This window comes from Halyomorpha halys, unplaced genomic scaffold (assembly GCF_000696795.3).
Source record: "Halyomorpha halys isolate HHAL.00 unplaced genomic scaffold, Hhal_1.1 Scaffold94.1, whole genome shotgun sequence".
Taxonomy (NCBI): Eukaryota; Metazoa; Arthropoda; class Insecta; order Hemiptera; family Pentatomidae; genus Halyomorpha; species Halyomorpha halys.
In genome coordinates this window covers 1,284,745-1,310,122 of record NW_027114465.1, presented here as the reverse complement: position 1 = coordinate 1,310,122, position 25,378 = coordinate 1,284,745, and the positions used below count along the sequence as shown (strand labels likewise).

Here is a 25,378-nt window from a genome sequence, read left to right as displayed (position 1 = left end):
CTGTATTTTGACTTGGGAAATGCCTGTTGGATGGTGCTGCTCTCTTGTGATATTAATAAGAACTAATATATTCTGCATTTCTTGATTTGTGCTGCTATCTTTAGACAATTAGTGAAACTATTATTTTACCATCATTTAAATTCTAAATTTTGTAATTTTTCTATAAAATCATCATTAGTCAAAGTTAATTAAGGTATAAATATTTTTTCAATCATATTCACTAAAGCATGTTCGTAATTAGTGATTATTTACTATGGATGAATAATTGTACATTTCTTAAGCTTTCATTAGCTTTTGGAGGTAACATGTTAAATTAAAAAAATGAAATATTGTGATTTTATTATGTTATTTGAATTTAAATATGCTAAAATAATTTCACCTTTCTAAGAGTGTATTTTACATTTTTCTAAAAGATCTATTGAAAAACTTCAAATAATATGAGAATTTAATTTTAACTCAAGTACTATATTGTAAATTAGTTTTATTACAAAAAATTAACCATTTAGAGTAAGAGAGTAAGGCTTTCAATATGTTTTATTTCAAGATGTTTATATACCATAAGAACTTGTAAATAAAGATGAGCACTACATGTTTGTTTTTTTCTTACCTGTATATTTCATTCTGAGTGTATAATAATGTTACTATTAATATGATTGTCATTTCAATTTATAGTATAAAGGGAAGTAAGGAGTTAGTAAAATAGTAAAAAAAAAACTTTTATTTTTTGTTTTATTAATCACATAAAATGATGTTATTAACTTGATACAATGTGAAATAGTAAAATAACAATAACAACAACGTGAAAAATAATTTTTGAACACCTCTGCAGTGAAATATGTTGTTCCTTATTAATCCTTCCATGAACTAGCTGAAACATAAAATTATTATAGAATGCACATTTCAAAGTAATTATTTATGCCATAGTTGTTATTAAGACTTAAGTTTTTAATATTATTATAGAAGAACTAAAAATAAATATTTGACCTTTCCACCCAGTATAAAATTTTTCACTTTTTACTAAATAACTTCTCAAATTATGTACCTGAAAGAAAACTTATTTTTTAATGTTAAAAAAAAACTGGTTAAAAAGCATACAGCTGATAATCCTTTAAATATATGTTTCTATACACAAAGTATCAGCTTCTCAAAGTAGGTGGGGGTTCTATAAACAGCATATGTTTTATTTTATATTTACTGTATTACTTGTATTCCTATAGACTCCAGATGGGAACCGATTAATGAAAATGTATTAAATTTAAATTAATAAAAGGGCCATCTAGGTCTTTTATACTACACTGTATGTATTTATCATTATATAATTTTTTCAAAAGTATCAGGTTTAGTAATAACTGTAAATCCAATATAATGGTATACCAGTCAGTATATGCAATTAAATTTCATATTTTGAAATGAGTTAGAAATGTAACTAAATACATTTAATGGAGCCAATGATATTCTTCATTAATACAGATTTGTTTCTTGGTTGCTAACACAAAATTAGATGGAAAGTACTCATATAGATATTATTGATGAAGACATAGAGGAAGGTCGGGTAGCTTCGGACATTGAAATTATAAAGCAACTGGATAAGCCAAGGAAGTAAAATATTCTTCCTCTTAGGGTATGATTTTTGCCATATTGAAGAATATATACTATTATTATTAATATTAAATATTATCCCCACTAAAACCACTTCTTTTTCGTACCCCCCTGTGAATTATTTTATAATAAGCAAGTACAAATATAAATAGGAAAAATATATACAATTTTGTGCTCAACTCTGGTTTTACCCGAAGATATTCTAGGGTGTAAGTAACGTACGTCCACTGTGTGCAGAGTCGCATGAGCTCCATGCGCTCCAGGCTCCCATTTTTTTTCTAAGCCCCTATTTGAAATACAGTTTTGTAATTAAGAGAGCCTGTGTATTGGCTACACCACTTTTTTCTCGTACCCTTCATAAAAGTATGATTACATTATAAGTACATACATACTCCAAGAAAGGGAATATGTATACTAGTGCGTCTTCTTCCCCTTGGATTGCCTTGTAGCATTATAAGGTATTGATTACAGGGTCTAATTAAGGTAGTATAGACTAATGTTAGCCTATGGCTAAAGCCATTGAATTAATGGAAGGTGAAGTGGTTCCACCCAGATTTAACAACGGTTCTATATCATTTTTGGAACATTTACTTAAAAGGTGAGGGGAGGAATCTTAAGATAGTTAAATTGAGCAATATTTAAAAAGTGGCGAAAATTGAAAAAAATTCACAACGAATGCAATTAAATTCTAGCGTGGGCACCAAGTGGATAATTAATTGTACGTTTTATTTCCATTAAAGATTTTTCGAGAATGTTATCAAAATTTCTAGGAGTTTATTGAATATAATAAGTAAATATACATATTTGTTTATTGTTATAATTAGTACGATATTTTATATAGTTTATGTTCTTTACATTTTTTGTTAGAGCTGTGGGTATGGCTTGAAAGCGATTAGGTACCCCCAGACCATTAATGTGGGGTTCCCTAGTGTTTGATTTAATTTTCGGATTTAGCAACACTACAAATTCGAGTAAATAAAAGTGTTCAGTAATAAAAAATATAAAGTGTTTAGTAGTTAAAGACTTAATTAACTGTTAACAATGTTAAAAATAATATGAGAAATATAACATTTTGGTAAACGTCTAGAAACGTAGACTAACAAAAAACACTATAGTTTATTTGTGACGTTAACCATTGCAAACACTTCAAGTATTTAATTAATAAGTATTAGAAATATGGATTTGCAGTGAATATATCGTATAAAAAGGAGTTAGAAAAAAATTAGAAAAGTAAAGGCGATAAAAATAATAAGAAACAGAAAAATGAAAGTAAAGATACTAAAATTGTATTAAAAAGAAAGAAAAGCGTTATTTTTCATTCTTTCAAGAACCATTCCCGAGAAGAACCAGAAACCAGAGCGTCATACTTGGGGAAGCATTTGAAGAAGTCAGGATCCAAAGCCATGAATGCTAAGATTGGATCCACATTTGACATTTCAAATCAATATTATAATAGTGATGTTAGTGAGGCAAAAAACTTTTGGGTTGCTCATAAGAATGTATATACAAAAATGTGTGTCTGAGGCTATCCGCCATCTTGTATTGTCAAAAGTTCAAGGCCAAATTTTTGTACTAAGAAATGAATATAATTAATAATTTAATTATTATGACTTTAGAAGTAACTAAGTTTGTTTTCAGAGTAAAATACATAGAGAAATGTTGGTAATAGTCGTTTTAATTTGTACTTAACTTATGTTCCCCTATCTGATTTCTATTGGTCTTCAACTGAATCCCCTTGGATGCTTAAGAACTTTTAGTATAATGTTGAATTTATTTTTACCTCATGGGGTCTCTAACCCATGTCTCTGTTCATTTCTTCACAGCACTATGACTAACTGTCATAGATTGTCTTCAACTTCCAGATATTATCTGCCCTTGCTTCCTACTTCTCCAGTCTTTTCTCGAACTCATTCTATTGACAATTATTCTTCACTTCTTCTCTTTTAAGAAAAAATTGTTTCGAAACATTTTTTCTCATACTTTCTTTTATGAAATTCCAGAGAAGACTTCTCGTTCTCTCAGGAGTCTGATTGTATGGTTGAAGTTTGTCGGATGGCGTCTCTCTATTTTCAAATCTATATTAATTTCCACATTTGGAAATTTGGTACAATTCCTAGCCCAGGTCCTTGAACCCTTAGCGCCGGCCAGGCAGTGTAGATGTTTCCAAGGGCCGCTCGTCCAGTGGAAGCGAAATCATGCGTTTAGCTGTTGCACGACGGATTAAAGCTTGATCGCAAGTAGATAACCTTTTTTGTTGCATGCTGCAATATCTTATGACTTTATAACAATTTTAATCCTCGAATCACCTCTCATTAGGTAGAGGAGAACCAAGAAATGGAGAAAAGAGTGGTTCCTTGGTATTTTACTCGTAGATGGAATTATAGTGAGTTTATTTTTTACAGCGATATTAACAACAGTGAATATCCTCATTTCAGAAAACAAATTATGAAAACTGAGCCAGTTGAAGAAAGTAGCAATACATTTAAGGCATGTTAGATAAAATTGATATAATTATTAGAAGAAATCATATGCTTGAAATTTATATAGTTTACAAGATATCGAAAACTAATAGAAAAATCGAATTGTATTTTATCAATAATGGTTCATACCAGTAATTTACTTAAACATAATATTCTAATATTAAACATAATGTGAATAAAAAAAGGAAAAACAAATTTAAATGATTATGTATATATATATATATATTTGTTAGAAGAAATAACTAGGAAATGAATAATTTAATCCGAAAAGTCTTCAAGTGAAATGATTTATAAAATCTGAAGATTATTTATTCGCTACATTGTTCCATAAATTTAATTTAACAAAACTAAATAAAATAATAGTATAAACTATTGAATATGTAGAATAAATTAATATGAAAATATGATAACTTGGATTCTTCATTTCCACCACTGCCTCTTTCCATAACTTCATCACCATATTCCTCATGTGGTATTGGGCCTCTTCATGATCCCAGAAGGGTATTATTTCATGAACTAAATGAATTAGTTCATCTAAGTCCATGTCGTGCGACAATTTCGAAAACAAACAAACTTGAATGAATATTGCTGATTTCAAGTGATCTATCGTCCGAAGTAACCAAATGCGGGCTGGAAATTGTAACTTGAGTTCGGTCGTTTTCGCTTCCAGTGGACCACTAGTCTTTTGTTATTTCCATAGGCCTTGGAATAGTATCATAATCTTCCTAGCTATCATCATGTTTCAAGTTCCTATACATAATTCCGTGTTTTAAGTTGGAAATTTTATCCAAATGATAAATTAAACAAACCCTATTTCATTTTTACCATCAACATTTTACAACCAGTTGGCAGATTTCGGATTTTTATTGATATTTCACATTTTGTGCCCATTTATATGATCAGAAGAGTATTAAAAAAGAACGCTCATGCTTGAAACATATACCTGAGAGTACCTATATACCTAGCAACATATAGCTGTAAAATAAATTTCTGAAACTTGAAAATTCTCTAAAAAAGAACCCGAAACGTTGTTCAGAAGTATGTATGTAAAAAAGGAATAAAGAAGTGAAAATTTATTTAGTGAAAATAAATATATTTTTTTCTTTTTTAACGCTGTACATTTCACTTAAATTAAAAGTTGATTATAGGAATTAAAAAATTACACACATATATTTTACTATACAGACACAATATGGCGTATTTCGATATTAGGAATAAAATTAAAATATCTCATAATTAATATAGTCTCTTAACTAAATAGAAGCTAATAAACAATTTGGGTAAATACTTGTCTGATAAAAAACAACTATAGTTGGGCCCAATTCAGTAAGAATAATGACAAAATGAAAATTTTGGCAATGAATAGGCAATATTTTTTGTTTATGAAAAAGTATTTTTTATGTAAATTAAATTTAGTATTTATTATTCAAATAAGGCGACATTACTGGAACTAATAGCTCAAAAATGAAAATTTACAAAAAAACAATCATTCAATAAAATGACAAAATTTCCAGAAAGTGATTGAATTCTAAATTACTACATGTTCTTGAGTAAATTAAGCATCATGTACAATGATTGTTGAAATGATATTACCAAATGTGCTATTATTGTTAAAGACGTATTTTAGTTTCTTACATTATTCGAAATAATGTTTTACTAAAATTTGAAATTACTATTGTATTGAAACGCTTAGGTATTATAATATTGGTAGATTTACTTTTTTATAACAAAGTGATTTTGTTAGGCGTGGATGTTTTCTATTTAATCTGTCTTGATATTTGTGTCTAATTTTCAGAGTCAACAATTGAGCAAGCCAATAATTTTTCTGTAATGTGAATTATTATGAATTGAACACAAACTAAAAAAAAAACCATTAATTTCAAAACTAAGTATACGTACATTCAAATTGAATTGATTTACAATATTAGTAGTAAATAGCATATTTCAGAAAAATAATTATAATGAATTCACAGGAATATTAACAAAATTATCAAATATAACCATAAATTTGATGAAACGGTTTTAAGATATAATTTAAAATGGACGTACTTACTTGGAATCCAGGACATTCATCATTTGTTAAAATGGTTTGTGACTAAAAAAACAAAACGACTTAATTAATTCAAACTTGACTATTTACTACGTAAGTTGAATACTAATAACATCTGGTAGTTTTTATAATAGAGACTGTTGTTTTAACATAATTATGAGTACAAATGAAGGCCATAAGTTGTTAGAGAGTAGGCGTGGTCCGGGGAGGGGCTTGCTCCCTGATTGGAGGAGAACGGCCACGCCTACTAGACACTTGTAGCCAGTTCCCAGATTGTGCCGGTATGCTCCTGATGGAGGTTAAAGCGACAAGGAACCCAAATCCCTTTTCTATCGAGACCCTTCTCGCTCGAGATCCTCCTCACAGGGATATTTCGGAAACAGGTTCGCATTCCTATCATAATTATTTTTATTACCTAATGAATTAATAATGAATTTTAAAACAAACTAGAACGGGTGGCGAAGAGGTGTTACTGACAATAAAAATTCACAAACTATACTACATACGAAAAGTTTATTTTTAAAATTGTGTCCATTTATGTTCGAATTGAGATATTAAAATGATTGCATTGGGTTAAATTTAAAGCATAGAAGATTAACAGATAATGTAGAAGCAAAATGTTTTTGGAATCCTTAGGGTGTCAAATTTATCATCCCAACTTCCATAATCAACACTATTAAGAAATAGTATTCTTGATGGGTATGAATGGACTTTTCAGAATCAATGAAATAACGTTTTCAATTATTTTTAAAACACAAGTCCATTGGAAAGGTAAATTTTCTTGGTATAAAATAAATGTATATACTTTTATTTTATGAAATCAAAAAAATATTCAACTTTTATACTTTGTTAAATAAATAAATAAATAACTTTTACATAAAAAATAATTTTTTAAATAAAATAAATTGTATCCAATTTAAGTCTCAAAACACTCTTTAGTTTTTTGGAAGTCCAATGTTTCGGCCAATATGGCCATCCTCAAGGACAATCCTAAATACAAAATTACAATATCTTATATTAAAATATTGATTTGATAATTGTGTTAAGTTGATTTGTAATTGATAGTTTTAAAATGTAATGTGAAGAGTGACAGAATAGGCTAATTTGACTGGAATTAATAACCAGGGCAGAATAGCCTGTAATAGATTTTTAAATTATTGGTGTAAGTTGAGAATTTGAATTTAAGATTGTCCTACAATGAGATCAGATTTACTAAATGTATAATAATGTACAGTTGTAAAAAACAATAAATAAATATTAAAAAAAAAAGATTGTCCTTGAGGATGGCCAATTGGTTGGACTTTTAAATAAATAAATAGTGTTTTGAGACTTAAATTGGATACAATTTATTTTATTTAAACAATAATAACTAGTCTCAAGATAGTGAAATATTATATATAAAATAAAAATTAATATTTTTATTACTTATCAACTATGGTGTGCATGCGGTATATTGTTTAATACATTCAATGTTAAGTCCTTATATTTCAGGTTGTGAATGGTCTTTTTGATACCAACCTGATTTAGTTTTCGGTCTTTCTCGTTGCGTCGTTCGGTCTTCAATTAATTTTTTTTTGTTGAATGATGTAAGATGTAGATTGAAAATTTAAAAACCGATCTTATTATTATTATATAAATAAATACTGGATAAATATGTAATGGTGGAAAAGAGAGAACAGTGTAAAGTGTGACATGATTTCCTAAATGAAATTGAAATTATGAGGTTTAAAGTACATGAATATGGGGCAGTGGTCCCGAAACGTAGTACTATATTGTGATAATTTAATACAAATTTCATTCAACTGGAAGTTATTAACCTCAAAAAATTTTTTATGAATTTTTTTGATAAATAAATACATATTTTAATCTAAAATAGTGACTTTATTTTTCTGGAATAGAAAAATATATAATAATTATAAAAAGTGATTTTGAACTAAGATTTGAATATCACTGTTATAAAGAAGAAATTATAACATTTTTTTTTTATCAAAAACAATAAAAATATTCATAACATATTTTTTTTTATATAACGGGAAGATGGACAGTGGAGTGAAGAACAAAAATAAGCAAAACGTATTTTTTATTCATTTCATACATTTCGGCCTAATTTAACGTTCAAATCATAAAAAATATTTGTCTCGCGAAGTATTTTCTATATCTTCTCTTATAGTACCGTATTTTCATGTAAAAATTTCTTCTTGCTGCTTATGAGGTAAATATTTCAATCACCTTGAGAAATAGCCAGAAATTTTTTTTTTCGAACTCAATAAGGGGATCTTCTGCTCCTCGGGTAATTAAAAAATTATAGTTTCCGGACTATAATGATACATTGTAGGCCTAAGCATCGGAACTCAAAGAAAAAAAAATTGTTTATTTTTGTTCTTCACTCCACTGAATATAGCATCTCATCGTTATATAAAAATATATGGGGATTATAATTTTTATAATTCATAAATTATAATATCATAGCACAAAATAAATGTATGTGTAAATAAATATACAAATTTTTTTTCATGGTTTCATCTTGACTTTTATGTAGTATAAAGAAAGAAATTGAAAATTATTTAAAGTTTTGATAGAAACATTGACAATACAAATACTGGCAATTATATAACTGCCATATTGCCCCCTACAAGACCGCTGAGGTTAAGTTTTATCGTTATTGAACCAATTTGATTTTTTTTTTAAATATGGTTTGATGAATCTAATAATTTAATCTGAAATATAGAAGCTAGATATTTTTCTTTGTTTTCTAATTATGATATATTTTTATATCACTTTTTACTGATTCTAAGGGGGAATGTGTGCGTGGATTAACCAAAAGTCATAATACAAATTAATTCTTCATTAATTTAGGCATTCGATTGCAAAACATGTCAAGTGACAAACTGATAATTTTTATAATATTAAATGTTTGCTAATTACATACAATGTATTATGTTCAAACAGGAATCAATTACCATAATGTAATATAATTATTATTCTACTGAGAAAACAAATATGAAATCGTTCTTTAAAAAAGCCGGTGATACCAAAAATCTTACTCTAAACAATATTTCAGTTATCATGTTATACGAACGAGTGGCTCAATAGATAAATTAGATATTCGATTGCATGTACACGGATTTGTATTCTTTATGTATCGAAGTTATATTTTTCATTTTTACCTTCTCATTCCAGAGGATTCTTCTGGCTGGAAGGAGGAAAATGAAGTTGTGTCTACATCTCTCGATGAGGCAGAGCTGAGTGGTAAGTAGTTTAGTTAAATTACTTCTATCTTATCTATAAATAAATAAATACAATAATAGAAATTATTGTTTAAGCCATCAGTACGTTATCTATGAATTTTAATAACTCGCTGAATGGAATAAATCTAATTAAGTTAAACCTATGATTTCAGCCGTCAAAACAAATTTTAATATCACATAGAATAATACTTCATACTGTGATTAACAAAAAATATGTCTACTGAATATTGAAAACTATATATGGAAGGGCAAGGGGCCCAGGGATACAATAATTTATGAATACAAATCTTTTTGTTTCGCCTAGCAGTGCCTGAACTAAATTTACATTATTCCTTACTTCGTAAACGGTTCATAACATAAATGAATAATTAGTTCGGCATTAATTTGGTTTTGTCAATAAACACAGTTATTAGTTGTTGATATTTTTCTCTTTACGAGTAAATGGGATCTGATGTTACCATTTAAACTGGATTATTTTTTTTGTATTGAAAGAAAATAAGATAAAATTATATAAAAATTTGAATTGGCACCGCTGCAACCCATGAAGAGTTAGGGGTTCAATACTTTGCTAGGAGGTACTGTTTCTTTAACAACGGTAGTATAAGGAGGTAATTTGTTCATGATCACGCTCAACTGCCTGATTTTTCAGTAATTAAGAGTGCCCACTTTATGAAGCTGGGTGGGTCTCCCCTGTCCCTTGAGGGTTTACGGCTACAGTAATAGAATAAATAATCCTACTACTGCCGGGGTTTATAATCCGAATCCTTGGAGTCGGTAGCACAGCATCTTACCCACTGAACTACCACCTCATTCCTCCCAAAATTATATAAAATATGTAGAGTATGCGATATAAAATAAATGATATGAAAAGTAAATTATGTGATTTAAACAAATAAGATAGCTAATTGTTTTTTTCTTCTTACCTCCTGGAACAAAGACACAAGCATTTAAAAATATATACCATAGAAAAATGATATGTACATATACCGGATATTTGATTATCTTGTTTTGCCGGGATGGCATTATAAGAATGGTTGCCGGGTCCGCTGAAGGCGGTGTTAGTGATGGCATATGTTTGCCTGACCCCAAAAGATAGGTAAGATTGAATGGAAGAAATTTAATTAAATTTGTGCTTGTTTCTTTTGCAAGTATGTAATAAAATTAAATTACAATAGGCGGTTAGGAATAAACATAGAGCCCCTTGGTTTAAGGCCCAATGATAAACTTCTTTTGAGATAGGGTACGAGTTAGGTAGGGGTCTTATCTCATTCAAAGGTACCAGCGCCAGGATTGTCATAGGATACTTTGGATTTATAATTTTCATATCTCAAATTATTCATACCCGCAGGTCCCCATCGAAAATTCGTAGTCCACTTAAAACAAGTGTTCATGTACGGCCTAGCGATGAGGTCTTAGAGGGTAAAATTCAGGGTTAATATAAGTTTACGGATAGCTGAGTCTTAACTGTAAAACTGGAATATTTTCCAGAGGGGCAACGTAATTGCTTAGTGCATAAACAGTTACTTAACGATACTCATAAAGTCTGCAGCTTTCCAAATTATTTATGTTGATTAAACTTCCCTGATAATATTATATTGATGGTATGAATATAATATATATTTCAAATGAATTAAACATATGAAAAAACATATCTAAATTCTATTTTAGTGACCAATATGTAATATTTTATTTTACATATGATTTACATACGTAGTGCAATTAAATGAACAATTGTATAGTTTGTAAAATGGGAGTTGGCCCACCGTCAGGAGGACAGGGGGTGCCCCCCCAGCATTAACAAAAATGTTATTAATACGTTCAAGAGACATTAATATAAAAATTTATAATCTGGAAAAACCGACTAGTAAATTACGAAAAATATACACGGTATAGATAAAATCTAAGTACTAGATAAAACTAATCTTATTTATCAATTTAATTGTATAAGTTGTATTAATCCTATGAACAGAATTATACAATACCAGAATAATTGCAACTCTAAAAATTAAAACATATAATTTGTTAATAGTTTTATCTATCTACAGTTCCAATTGCAAACATAATTTTGACTTCATAAAGCATTATTAGAATCAATTTATATCACCGAAAACTTATATATCACAAATATTATATGTACTTTGCAAACGGATATGAATGGATATTTCTAGACTATATTTATAATGTAGTAATAGTAAAATATAATTAGAAATGCAACATTGAATCTGTCCATTTATTTATTCAGAGCTCTTGAATTTATCAGAAGATTAAATCAACGTCCATTTTAATGCTAATGTAACAATATATTATATATTCATTAGGGTCTCAACTTATTTTGATCTGGGTTGTTACATTTAACAGGGTAAGTTACAATAAATTAGAAATAGTGAATTACCCATGAAATTCCAATATCAACGATTTGTATGAAACCACTTAAGTCTCAGTGGTTCACCGTCTTAGAGCATTTGATCGTTTTTCCTGTTAATCTTTAATTCTTATTTTTACTCTCTCTTTATTTATTTATTTAGCTTTTCTTTGATTCATCTTCTTCGAATTAAGAACGGAAAAGCTGGTTTGCCTATAGGCTCTTAAGTGAGGTCGGTCCCACTTCGAGCGATGCGTCCTCATACGTTTACGTTTTTACATATTTTAGGTTGAAATGAAGAGGACTTATTCTACATGTAACAATGTTGGCCATAAAGAGGCAAATAGAGATGGCATACTCATTCAAATATCAAAGACACACACATAGCCTTATATGCCTTCTAGTCTAGATAACTGGTTCGCAAGATACAGCTGTATGATGGAGGTTTTGGAGAAGGGTATGATCCAGTGATAGAGTTTTGAACCGAACATGTCAGTTAATAGTGTTACATGATCTTTTTAATAACAGCTACGGGGAACACGAAGTTTAAATTTCACAATTTAATTTTCTTGGCCTAAACACCAAGGCGCAAAATTAAAGAGGTTTCTTTTCCACTTGACTCGAAGCCAGCAGGGCTGATTACCTCTCTCCTTAAATCACATTTTTATGAAGCTTGAACTAGTTAACGAGGCTATTAAAAATACTTCTTAGCATTAATTTAAAATAACTTGTAAGCAATTAGCCAAACTAATTCTACATTTTATGGATTATAAATTAATTGTTTTGGTAGGAGTAATAAATTACCTAAACCAGGAATATGGACATGGATGGACAGACTGTCCTCTCGTTCATTTAAACCGGAAACAGACCAAGGGTCCGAAGAGACATGATGCGATTCAGAGAAAAATTCTCGAAATAGTTGGCATGGAGACGATATCGAGGCGTCGATTGAGGCTCGGACCTGAGCGACAGTCACTAACGAGTTTGTAATTATCAGCCATTCAGCCCAGGCCAGGAATATCTAGTCCCGATAGTTAGCTATATATAGCTAGCTGGCCTCATCATTCATAACCGCTTCTAGGAAGGGGTTAACATATTTTATTTTTGTAGTGAGAAAGATTTCAGGCGTTGTAGGCAGGTCTGTCGTGTCGGGAAAAGGAGTATAAAAAACAGAAGGCGCCAACATTTTACCGAATTTGAATAACCATTAAACATCATCTTTATTTGGCTATGATGGTACAATCCGCAATCTGGGATTACACCTTTTTAATATCCGAGATTCATTCTGTGGTTCTTTCATGAAATAAATTTCAACTTGTCCAAGCCAGATTCGAACCTTCGCTGCTTCTGACTTGAGGGCTGCTGAGGTGGCGCCTAATCACTCAAGGTCACCAAGAATGCATAACATTCTACCTGATCAACATGGAATCCTTATTGGATTATTGAATGGACCTGACAGTTGATTCGTTTGGTCACATTCATAAAAAAAAAATGTATTTGACGTATTCCATTGATTGTACTGTAGACTGGGATTCATTTTTGACAGCCCTATGACTTTTGGACAGCCTATAGGACGACCTTAATTGGGAAAGTAATGGCCCAGATAAAATAAAGTGTCTGATTTAATTAAATCCTATTTTTATGATTTTGTACACTTGTCCGGGGAGTGGAGTAGCTCAGTGAGTAAGCTACCAAGTCAAGTTCCAGAGTTCCTATTCGTCTGTGGTAGATAATTACGTATTTTGTTACTGTAGCCACAAGTCAACCCTGTATGTTCGGGAGCCCTTCGGGGTTCACCAAGCCTCTGTAAAGTTGAGGGAAAAATCTGGTGGTTGAGCATGGTTTTGAACAAATCACCTCCTTGCACAGCCGATGTTTAAAAACAGTAGTACTAACCCTGGATGGGTTGTAGTGGTACAGGTTTTTGCACTTGGTCAGTGGTGTCCAAGATGCACAGTTCTGGTTTGATGTATATCGCTTTTGCTTTTATGAAAGAAGAAGAGATGGTTTCTCATCCGCTCATGTCGTGGAGGAAAATAATGCTGTTTTTTAGTTCCGATTCTTGAAACTATTGTGAGTGAACTTTACTAAGTCATGGTTTCATGAATAATTCATATTTCTAGATATTGTATGCAACAAAAATCTGAATTTTGCCCAAAAAGAATAAAACGTGCAATTTTATGCAGAAAAAAAAATCTTTCAAAAAAGCTCAACCCAAAACCTTAAATAAAAAATTATTGTCTTTTCTTTGTTCGAATTTCTGTCGGGGTTTTATGTAATATGAAGTAAGGTAACGAAATATGTAATTGAACGAAAATCAGAATCAGGTCGCTCTAGTCATGAATTTTTTAAATAGTTAACTTAGACAATAAATTGTTCTTTAATTGCAATGGAATAGTTTATTCTGAGAGAAGAACTTTAACTGGTTCACAAATCCATTAGAGTTGGAGGGATGAAAGGACTGGAGAAGAGGTGTTCTCCGCTATTAGCCTCATTAGAAGAAGATTTAGGACTGTACTCTTGAGACCAAGCCAAGAACCACATCCACGCTCCCTATTTCCTCACTAAAATATGATTAATAACTGTTTAGTTTTTGTTCACAATGGTCAACTCTATCTTCTATGTTTATACACAAATTTATTATCCGACTATATTTATTCAGACAAATCAAGATGAATTTACCCCTCGCACTGACACGATCATTCGGATACTAGGGCCTCTTTCTTTATGTCACTGTTTCCTAGCGATAAAACAATCGGCTTTTTACATTTACAATGAGAAGGGTTAGGTTGTGAGATATGAGGTATAAATTTATAATATTTATAACTTAAACCATTTCACAAAAGTCTTTTGTTGAATATTTAATGAAACAAACAACTTTCTATTATGTTACGATATAGCACTATATTTTTTTTAAATAGTGATTTATTTAGCATTATTACAAGATTTCAGTGATAAATATTTTCGTTTTCATTTGTTCATGATACTAAATTGTTTTTTTAAAATATTTACAATACTATTTGTGCCCCTAGGTCATTTACCTATTCATTATAAATTATTATTTGGATTACAGACAAAGATATCAATTATATAAATGATCATGGTAACTAATTACTTAGTTCATGTATTCCTAGGGGGGCAGCCTAACGGCGGACCAACCCACGTTTTACAAACTGTTCATTTAATTGTACAACTCGTTGCGGTAGTATAACTACAACTTACATTTTTAATGTATTTTTTTTCAATACAGTTTAATAAAAATAAATATATTGTGCTTGCGTTTCTCTTCTAACTGTTCAGGCTTTTATGTTTTCAAATCGACCGTCTGGTTCGAAGTTTTTTCTGATTGTTCACGATTTAAGTTAAATAATAAAAAATAAAATATACAACGGTAACAACTAAAAACTTTTTTAAATAATAGTAAACCATCTATTTAATAACACTAAACCATCTAATTCCTCTCGAATCCAATCGTTACAGTCTAAAATCCTTCGTAAAATCCTTAATGCTCCTTACTTTGTCACAAATCAAATCATCCATCAGGACCTCAATGTCCCCTATGTTGCCGATTTGGCCAGAACCAGATACCAATCCTTCCAAAATAAACTTCCCAACCACCCAAACCAACTCGTTTCTAACCTGGCTTCTCCTTCACTACCTAATAATCCTCCTAGGCGTCTGAAAAGAAGATGGTCTCGAGATCTTCTCCTTTAGAAATGTTTTTGGAGTTCTATCAATGGGTAGATTCTCCACATGTTTTTATCATGTCATAATATCATTTACAGCAAATTTACTTGATGTGTATGTATGTAATATGTACATATGTAAAGTTGTAAATATCAATAAATAAATTATTAAAAAAAAAGAAAAATAATAATAGGGAGAGTTTTCAATTCGCCGACAGAGTAAAATAAAATATTATATGTTGATCTCTAAAAACCGTTTTATGTAATAGAGAAACATATTAATTTTTTATGTGAGAGTGGGTGGATAGCTACAAATATCCATATTTCTAAAGTTTTGAGTAAAGTTAATAAGAAATAAATTGTAGAGAAATAAAAAAACTTTAATATTAACAAAAAGATATATAAAATCTTAAAAAAGATGAATTAATAAAAAATTTAAAATATTAGAAATGAGATGAATTTTGGTTCAATGTTTCCATTTATACAATTGGATATATAACTAAGAATACGTTTTTAAATTTTGTTATCTCAGAAATTAAAAATAGAAAAATATTAATTAAATTGAATTAAGCACAAAATAAAATATGTTAAGCATTATAATTTATTGATAAGAGTCCTAACCTGGTGAAGGCATTTATAAGAAAATTGTCAAATATTGAATACTGATGGAAAAGAGTATAAATATTTGTAAGTTGATAACTTTTTTTTTTAAATTTATATATTGATATTTACAACTGTATAAAAAATACAAGTAAATTTGATCATAATGACATACTGATATGATACAAGATGTTGAGAAACTACCCAGTAGTAGAACTTAAAAAACAGTTTACAATATAAGGTCACAAGGAACCTCCGGAATGGAAGAGGAAGCAAGGTTAGAAACTAGTGGGTTTGGGTGGTTAGGGAGTTTATTATGGAAGGAATAATATCGGGTACGGGCTACATCGGTTACATAAGGAAAATTTAGGTCTTTATGGATGGTTTTATTAGTAACAAAATAAGGAGCATTGAGGATTTTGATAACTATTTTAAGAAAAAAATCAATTGTAAGATGTATTAGTAGAAATATAGTGTTATGTGCTGAGCGAATTGTAAGTAAATAATAATATTAACGAATAATTTAGGTGCCTCCTTGATAATGGACTGCGGGTCGAAACGTCGGAGAAAAATAAAAGAAACTTCGGAGCTAAATAAAGTTAACAATTACATTATTAATTAATACTAAGCCTTAAATTAAATAAATAACGATTTAAAAAAATATAAATAATACTCGTGGTAATAAACTCAACTGATGAGAACTCATTAATTATCAACTCATTTGGAATAAAAAATATTGGTGTTTGGAAAACTATATCTTGGAAAATATTGAACTTAGAGTTCTATTAGCTTTCAATTTGAAGCTAGTTGAACCTATCAAATAGTCGTTTTCATGGTATTTGCAAAAATATGTTAACAAAAAAAAATCTCGGGAAACAATGAACTTTAAGAGCTCTAAATATGAACATATTTATTCCACTTTAAAACGATATTGAATTATTTTTAAATAGATAATACCTGTAACTGTTAAAAAAAAAAACCAACAACGTATTTTTGATGGTTCGCTTAAAAAAAAAAAATCGAATCTTCAATATCGGCTGTCGAATCAGGCTTAAATGCGGAAGTAAAAAATATATTCTTCTAAATATCTAAATACCTTTAACTTTGTTTATATGAAGTAATGAACCACCTCGCCATTGTTAGTTGTATTATGATTTGGAGAATATAAATTATGAAATAATTTGATTATTAACCAAAGGAGAAAACGTTTTCACGCAATAGCCTAAAGCGCCCAGTCTCATCCGATTTCTATCTATAGTACAATGCTTAGTTATCTTTTGTTAAAGTGTTGAATCCAAGGCAGAAAGATATGACGCCCATTCCTTTTTGACATCCCAGGAAACTCTTAGTTATGAATTTTCATAGTTAAAAAACGATGAATGTACAACGTACACCAACAACGTAAAAACATTCCTGACCTCTAGCAGCTCTTAAAGGCTCATCTTCCATTTACAAACTCCGATGATAAGGCTATTATTTGTTTTCTTTCCTAAGAACAAAAATTACTTTTAATTTTGTTTATTTTTAAAAAAATAAACAAATTTTATTGTTAATAGTAATAAGCAACGGAAGAATATAAATTATGAAAGAATTATATGATTATTGTTTTTCCAATAGTTCAATAGTTTGATTTTATTTTCACTTATATGTATGTAAGTGTGGAATGTTAAGCAGATATCGACACGTTTGCCTAACCATAGAAAATTTTTCAGTTTCCACACTTTTTTTCAATTTGCATTGTTTTAGAACTGCCATCGTATTAATAATAAAATTTCCCAACATTCGGATTCAATAATTAATTCTAGTTTGACATAGTGCATTTTAAAATTCTATTGATTCGGTGTAAATAGTTTTTCCAAATCTTATCAATTAAATTTAACCGGTTTTGTTTTATTTAACACAGCACAAATATAAGATTATTAATACACTTTATATAGTTGGGTAATTAAATTAACAAATGCATGTTAACAAATGTAGAAAGTTTAATTTATAGGTTATCTAGTACTATTTCTATGAATTTTTATCATACACCATCTAATTTAGTGATATTTACGTTTTTCTTCAGTTCCTACCTCTATCTTGTTCCTTTTTATAACGCATAGCCGATAAAAGTCAAAACAACAAAACAAGCATGTGACTAGGTAGTACCTGACGTAGGTACGTTTGTAGCTTTATTTGTTTTCGAAGCATTTGCACAAGTCTTGAATTTGAGGCAAGTGACAAAGGTGTGGAGCCGACATTGGACTCTCCACTTGCCTTAGCGAACTAACACAAGCCAGAGGCGGTGCTATTTCGGCCCTCCAGCTCGGAGACATGTGTAGCCAGTTTAAAATAACAACCCCTTCCCTACAGAGGAGCCTCGCTGGCAATATATCACCGCAACAATAATTAGGTAAGCAGAGACTCTTCCACTAATTTCCACTGACAAATGTCTCCTGGCCACTTAACTCTTCCACCTCCCATCTGTATTATCGGTTGGGCGGCTGTTAAAAACCATTCCTGACCTCTAGCAGCTCTTAAAGGCTCATCTTCCATTTATAAACTCCGATGATAAGGCTATTATTTGTTTTCTTTCCTAATGATCCCCTTTAGGGTGACTTCCGAATCGGCAGGGGTACGCTTTATGTAAACAATAAGTAGGAATGATTAAAAGAATATATAAAGGTAAGTAGTACCTACAATTGACTATTATACTAAATTGAATAATTTATTTAAAACAGAGAAATTATTAACAATTATCTTAAATTATTGATAATTCCACAATTTTGTCAATATTGAGATGTAAATTTGGCGCTAATTGGTAGAAAAAACTTCTTAGTTGTAACTAGTATAACTTGGCTTCTCACTCACTTTAAATAAATGTCAATTGATAATAAAAAGTCTACTACTACTAATTCTGAATAACAGTTATCAAATCACAATTGTTTTAATTGATCTATGGTAATTAATTCTTACTTGATTATTCGAATTAAAGGTTCACCCAGGAACATTATCAGCTACAGCACATAAAAAATGCTTTTTATACTCTGTTTTTTCTACAACAACATTCTACATTAGGTAAAAATATGTTGAGTAATCCATAGAATTAACTGGTCAGTATGATATCAAGCAACATTCTACATTAATTTTTTTAACAGAGTAATTCGGAAACTCCTAATCTAAATCATATTGCAAATTTATAGTGCAAGACATCATTTAAATAGTAATAGTTGTCGTTTTTACCAAATACATGATATTTTTTTCAAATGCAAACCTACTAAAAGTAATATTGAATAATTTAAATGCCTTTTTATTGGAATATCGATTAAATACAAATTAACTGCTATATTACTATATTAGTACACGATTATCAAATATATAAACATATTTTTATATTTTCTGACAAAAACAATCTTCCCAAAGATTAAAACGGCAGTGGCCCAATACCTATTGTGAATAATTATATTAGAGTTCTGGTAATAGTCAGATTCTCTACTCAACTCCTGAGCCTTTGCAGCAAGCACTCATCTTGGCTTTTAATACTAGTTACGAGTTGAGAGAGAAGCACCAGGATCTCCGGAGACCTGCTCTTTCCTCCATAAGTGGGGAGGGGGTGGTAGGGAGTTCTCAAGGAGCTAAATAGGAATGATAGTGTTTAAGATGTTATTTTACTTTACGTTTAATTTTGCTTTCTTCTATTTCTTAGTATTAATTTATATATTTGTAAATATAGAGTTAATGATCTCTATTGCCATTGTCTATGATATATATAAGAAAGAATGAAATTTTACGCAGTAAAAAAACAGCACCAGTTATGCAATCATCGATTATTGGGAAGCCTAATTAGATTCCTAAATTCAGAAATCTAAAATAATCTTTTAAGGACTCTGTCAAGCCTATCAAATTATAGAACATATTGTTTTTTATTTGTACTTGCCTTTGAGAAAGATGTTCCCACGACTAACAGCCACACATGGCTGGATTGAGTTTTAGTTACGATAATGGACTGAAGATTCACAGTAAAGAATTAAGTCTGATATTCAAACCATCATGATATATCTCCTTGTTAATATGAAGAGATCTAAATATAATTAAATTATTTGACCACATGAAAAATAATTTTTTTTTTAATATGGCTGAGGATGGCTTAAGAGCTGTAAAAAATGTTTTAAAAAATAAAATGAATACTGGAAAAATATTATTATAATTATTTATTCCATCGATGAAAGATTACCAACAAAGCCGAGGCCCATGAACTTCGACCATATTCTATCTTTGTCAGCCAACGATAATTACCAAGGGTCGCTAAGAACTTGGACCTACTGCCAACCTGATAAATGTCGGCATGTCAGATTGACTTCCCAACTATCTCTTTGTCCTTAAATCTTCAATCAGCTTCATTGGTGTATATCTATCCACAGTATTGCTGCAAGTATTTGCGGCTAATTTTTTAAGTTATGTACACTATTTATAGGCGTGCTGCTAATTAGGAATCTATCTTCAAGGGAACTGGGAATTTTTACAGTACTGGTTTGCAATCTGAGAGGTCCCTATACGTTCCTTACAATCAGGAGCCGTTTATTGCATGTGAATGGTCTATAAAAATAAATTGTGAGATATTTGGGAACCATAGAATTTAATTATATAATTTATAATAATACAAAATTTAGTCGCTGAAAGGGCGTGTAAAGGAGAGAGAGTGGATTTTGCTCACGATCCTATGGTGATGGCTGATGCGTCGCTGAAGTGTCCGATCCGATCTTCTCCTCACGTCTCGTTTTGGATTTCTATGAGGTTGTAGTAGAGTAAGTTTGACTGTTCCAGTGGTTCTTCCAACAAACGCTGACCATCAAGAAAAAAAGGTGTGTTATGTGGTCGAACAGGTGACCAAGCTTTCGAGAAATGTGACGTCAGAATGCAACATATGATTCACGTTATCTTGATTTCACATTGAGGGGGTACCTAAATGAGACTGAATAAATTTACAAAATAAGATGTTTAAATCCAACTGTACTAGTTAGCAACAGTCGAAGATGAAATAATCGCAAATAGGATTGTTTTGACGATTATCACACCGGCTGGCGCATGCGGGGTACAGATTTGAAGGGAAAAGCTTGTGCCTGATTAAAATTGTAAAAAATCGTGTTGGAACAAGCCTAATATAGCCAAATTTTGAACTGTTCGTGAATTTATTTGTTTTATTTTATTTTTTAAAGTTACAAACTCAACTAAGAGCGAGAAGGGGTAATGTCACTACCAATAACTTTTTCCTGAAATTTACAATTGTATTTAAATTAAAAACAAAACAACTAAATTTTTATATAATCTTATCACATTTTTGAGACTGGTTTTATTGACAAAATAAAAAAAATTGTATCCATTTATTTCATTTTATTTATCTCAAACACACTTTATTAATATTTTAAATGTCCAACGTTTCGGCCAACCTGACCATCCTCAAGGACAATCTTAAATTAAATTTACAGCCTAATATCCTACTACTACAATTATTTTCAGGCTATTCTGCCCAGGTCTAATAATTTTAGTAAAATTAACCTATTCCTTCACTTTATCATTTTTTTTTTTTTTAATAATTTATTTATAGTTATTTACAACTGTATACACATATATACAACAAGTAAATTTGCTGTAGGTGACATGATACAAACATGTGGGGAATCTAACCACTGATAGAACTCCAATCACATTTCTAGAGCAGAACATCTCGAGGCCATCTTCTTTTCAGACGCCTAGGAGGATTAGATAATGAAGGAGAAGCCAGATTAGAAACAAGTGGATTTGGGTGGTTGAGAAGTTCATTATGGAAGGAACGGTATCTGGTTCTGGCCAAATCGGCAACATATGGAACATTAAGGCCCTGATGGATGACTTGATTTGTGACAAAGTAAGGAGCATTAAGGATTTTACGAAATATTTTGGACTGTAAGGATTGGATTCTGGAGGAATTTGATGGTTTAGTGGAGCCCCAAAGCTCAACTCCGTATGTCCAGATAGGCCTTATAATAGTCATGTAGATCAGTCTTCTGTAATGGATTGGTAATTTAGACCGTTTGTTTATTTTAATATTATCACTTTCTTATCAACAATCCTTTCAATAGTAGGATGTGAGATGTAAATTAATGGTTAAGATTGTTCTTGAGGATGGCTAGGCTGGCCGAAACGTAGGACATTAAAAATATTAATAAAGAGTGTTTGGGACTTAAATGGATACAATTGATTTTATTTAAACAATAGAAGAAGTAAAGGTGATGTGGCTAGCAAGATTTGTGAAGAAAATGCCCATTGTTAGCACTCCAATAAGAATAGAAAGAGAAAGAAATGTTAAAATCGTAAAATCCTAGTAGGCTGGGTTAGGGAGTTTATTATGGAAGAGTTGATCCCAGGTTCTGAGGTTATCATGCATGGTTTTGTTTGAGACAAAGTAAGGAACAGGGAAGATTTTACGAAGGATTGAATGGTTAGTGGAGCCCCAAAGCTTACTTTTATAAGTCTATAAGTCATGTAAATCATTTTTTTGTAATTGATTGGAAGCTAGGACCGTTTATCTAGTAAGTGTTGTAATAGTCGGAATCCATGTGCAGTTTTCTGTCGTTTCAGTCTTGTATGAGGATTCCAAGTTAGTTGTTTGTTCAGATTTAGTCTTAGGTAGCGGATCTTTTTGACAGGAATAAGTAGAATATTATTGAAGAATGCTGTAGGGCAGGAAGGCATAGGTTTACGTCGAAGGGTAAAGTTGATTTGATAGGGTTTGCAGAATAATTTTAAAACCAAAAACGTTTGGAAATTTGAGAACCTACTTCAGATTCCAAAACTAGTGGTAAAAATTTTTACTCAGTGCGTTACTGAAATTAAAAGGAATGCCAATTCCTTTAAAATTACGGAATAGGGATTTTATTGATAAAATGTTGTGTTCGCATAAAAAAGAAAGTTATTGTTGTCAAGTGTCAACATTCGTAACATATAATTGAAAAGTTCAATCCAAAACGAAAATGTTTCAAATATTTATAGCTTTTAATATAGTTAGACATTATAAGGGTTTGCCCTCTCAAAGTTTGGTAGCAACTTACCTAACAGAATATATTGTAAAATATTCCATTATAATTTTAGGTGTCTTTTTGGACTCGATGGCTCTGACTCTTCTTCTTGGATTCTATGGCTTTGAATAGGAATTGTGAATCTAGAATCTACTTACGTCTAGTTTAGCAAAAAGCTAATTTTCAGCTTAATACAGCCTTCAATATGTATTTCCAAATGTGTCCTATTTTAAAATATTGTATTTGTAGCATTATTACTACACCATTTATTTTGAACTACACCAGAATTTTGAATTCAACCCTTTTCGTTCCAAACGCAACCCTGACCACATCAAATACATTTTTTTAAAATTTATAATGGAATTTTCCCTAAAATAAAACAAGTTTTTTTCAAAATCGTTTGAATTTGTATTTAGATCTAGAAACCTGGAACAGCAAGTTATGTGTTCGGTATTATCCAGGGGGTGGAATTTTTGATTAGTAAAAATGTTAACGAGCGTCCTTGAACACCTTAATTGGGCTAAGAAGGGTGAACTATTTATTTTATAGGTTACTATTTTAGACTACTTAAGTTATTAGCTTAACTAATTTAAATAAACCAAAGTTCACAATTTGGTTTTTGTCCATTTCTTAAAGTATTAGCTGCTTCCAAAATAGAAGTTGTCAACGATATAACTGATTTCGAGTTTTATCTTATTAAAGAACCACTCGAATATTTCTGATTAATCTATATTGGAAAATATTTGAGCTAGTTCATATGATAATGATCGTATAACCTTAGCAATGTTTGATAAAGGTTAACCTAACGTTCAAACGTCAAGACACAACATAGTTAATAGAGGAGTATATTAAGAAGACCACCATGATCCTTTTAAGGCAATTTAATTATTTTAATGCAACATACCTCCTCATCTCCTCATGACGTGATGAAAAAGATTTAAAATTATCTCGATTTAGAAGATGTTTTTCTTTCCGTCCCCGCCGCCTAAAGAATCGCTGTAAGTAAAGTGTTGTATGTATTTTTCAACAGAGTCAAGCCAAGTTCTTATTCTCAAAAAATATTTTTCGCTTAAGGTATTGTTTCATTTGCAATTATAATCTATCTTTGACGCTTACGGCTCAGATATGTTTCATTTCTTTGGTCAGTAGTTTTTTACAAAACAAAATTACGAATTAACTGTTTTGAATTACCAAGTGGATTGGTATATGAATAACAATACTAATAAATTATTGTTGTATTTCCATTCCCTCTCCATAGTAGGACAGTGGGATTGCAGATCGGTAATTTAAAGTAAATTCATTCAGCATTTTTAAGATGATTTTCTTTAAAAATTGCAATAGCCCAAATTTATTTGTATCATTAAATAATTAGCAATAATTTAGCACTATTAACATGTACTTAGCGATATATGGAACATGGGGGGGGAAATGATTGCGCATTTGCAATTCTGGGTTCCAGTTTTCAACGAAAGTACAGCTTTTGAGGTCCTCTGAGTCTAAATGACCTAGTCTCGCAAGATGGTATGTGTATGTGAAATTTAATTTATTAGTTTAGGCAAGCATAGACTTGTGAAGGAAGTAGATAAACAATATGTAAAAAAAAAAAGAAATGGTGCCATACACCGCATTTCATAGCATTCACCTACCCTAGAGACCTCCTCAAATGGTGCAGTGCACCGTATTTCATAGTAATCACCTATCCTACAGCCCTCCTCAAATGGTGCAGTGACCGCATTTCATAGCAATCACCTATCCTACAGCACTCCTCAAATGGTGCAGTGACCGCATTTCATAGCATTCACCTATCCTACAGACCTCCTCAAATGGTGCAGTACACCGCATTTCATAGCATTCACCTATCCTACAGACCTCCTCAAATGGTGCAGTACACCGCATTTCATAACCTTCACCTATCCTACAGTCCTCCTCAAATGGTGCAGTGCACCGCATTTCATAGTAATCACCTATCCTACAGCCCTTCTCAAATGGTGCACTACGCCGCATTTCATAGCAATCACCTATCCTACAGACCTTCTCAAATGGTCCAGTGCACCGAATTTCATAGTACTCACTTACCCTACATACCTCCTCAAATGGTGCAGTGACCGCATTTCATAGCATAAATCTATCATACAGACCTCCTCAAATGGTGCAGTAAACCGCATTTCATAGCATTCCCCTATTCTACAGACCTCCTCAAATGGTGCAGTACACCGCATTTCATAGCATAAATCTATCATACAGACCTCCTCAAATGGTGCAGTAAACCGCATTTCATAGCATTCACCTATTCTACAGCCCTTCTCAAATGGTGCAGTG

The 25,378-nt window shown here is 30.9% G+C and overlaps 2 protein-coding genes and 1 long non-coding RNA gene across 4 annotated transcripts in view; 2 read left to right on the top strand and 1 right to left on the bottom strand.

Moving 5' to 3' along the window:
- Positions 1 to 762: 762 nt before the first annotated feature.
- LOC106677329 (cyclin-dependent kinase 2-interacting protein) overlaps positions 763 to 25,378 on the bottom strand; it is a 57,621-nt gene continuing 33,005 nt past the window's right edge. The window contains exon 5 of one of the 2 annotated variants that reach the window (XM_067051669.1): positions 763 to 868. In XM_067051669.1, the coding sequence (XP_066907770.1) occupies positions 849 to 868 (20 nt within the window). In that variant the 3' untranslated portion in view covers positions 763 to 848. The remainder of the gene's footprint in view (positions 869 to 25,378) is intronic. The other variant, XM_014415183.3, reaches the window with a different exon arrangement.
- LOC106677330 (homeobox protein HMX1) overlaps positions 6,406 to 25,378 on the top strand; it is a 44,106-nt gene continuing 25,133 nt past the window's right edge. The window contains exons 1-2 of the mRNA XM_014415184.2: positions 6,406 to 6,512; positions 9,310 to 9,378. Of these exons, the coding sequence (XP_014270670.1) occupies positions 6,413 to 6,512; positions 9,310 to 9,378 (169 nt within the window). The 5' untranslated portion in view covers positions 6,406 to 6,412. The remainder of the gene's footprint in view (positions 6,513 to 9,309; positions 9,379 to 25,378) is intronic.
- The window catches only part of LOC106677328 (uncharacterized), a 4,878-nt gene continuing 3,322 nt past the window's right edge, over positions 23,823 to 25,378 (top strand). The window contains exon 1 of the long non-coding RNA XR_010844597.1: positions 23,823 to 24,057. This is a non-coding gene — a long non-coding RNA (uncharacterized lncRNA). The remainder of the gene's footprint in view (positions 24,058 to 25,378) is intronic.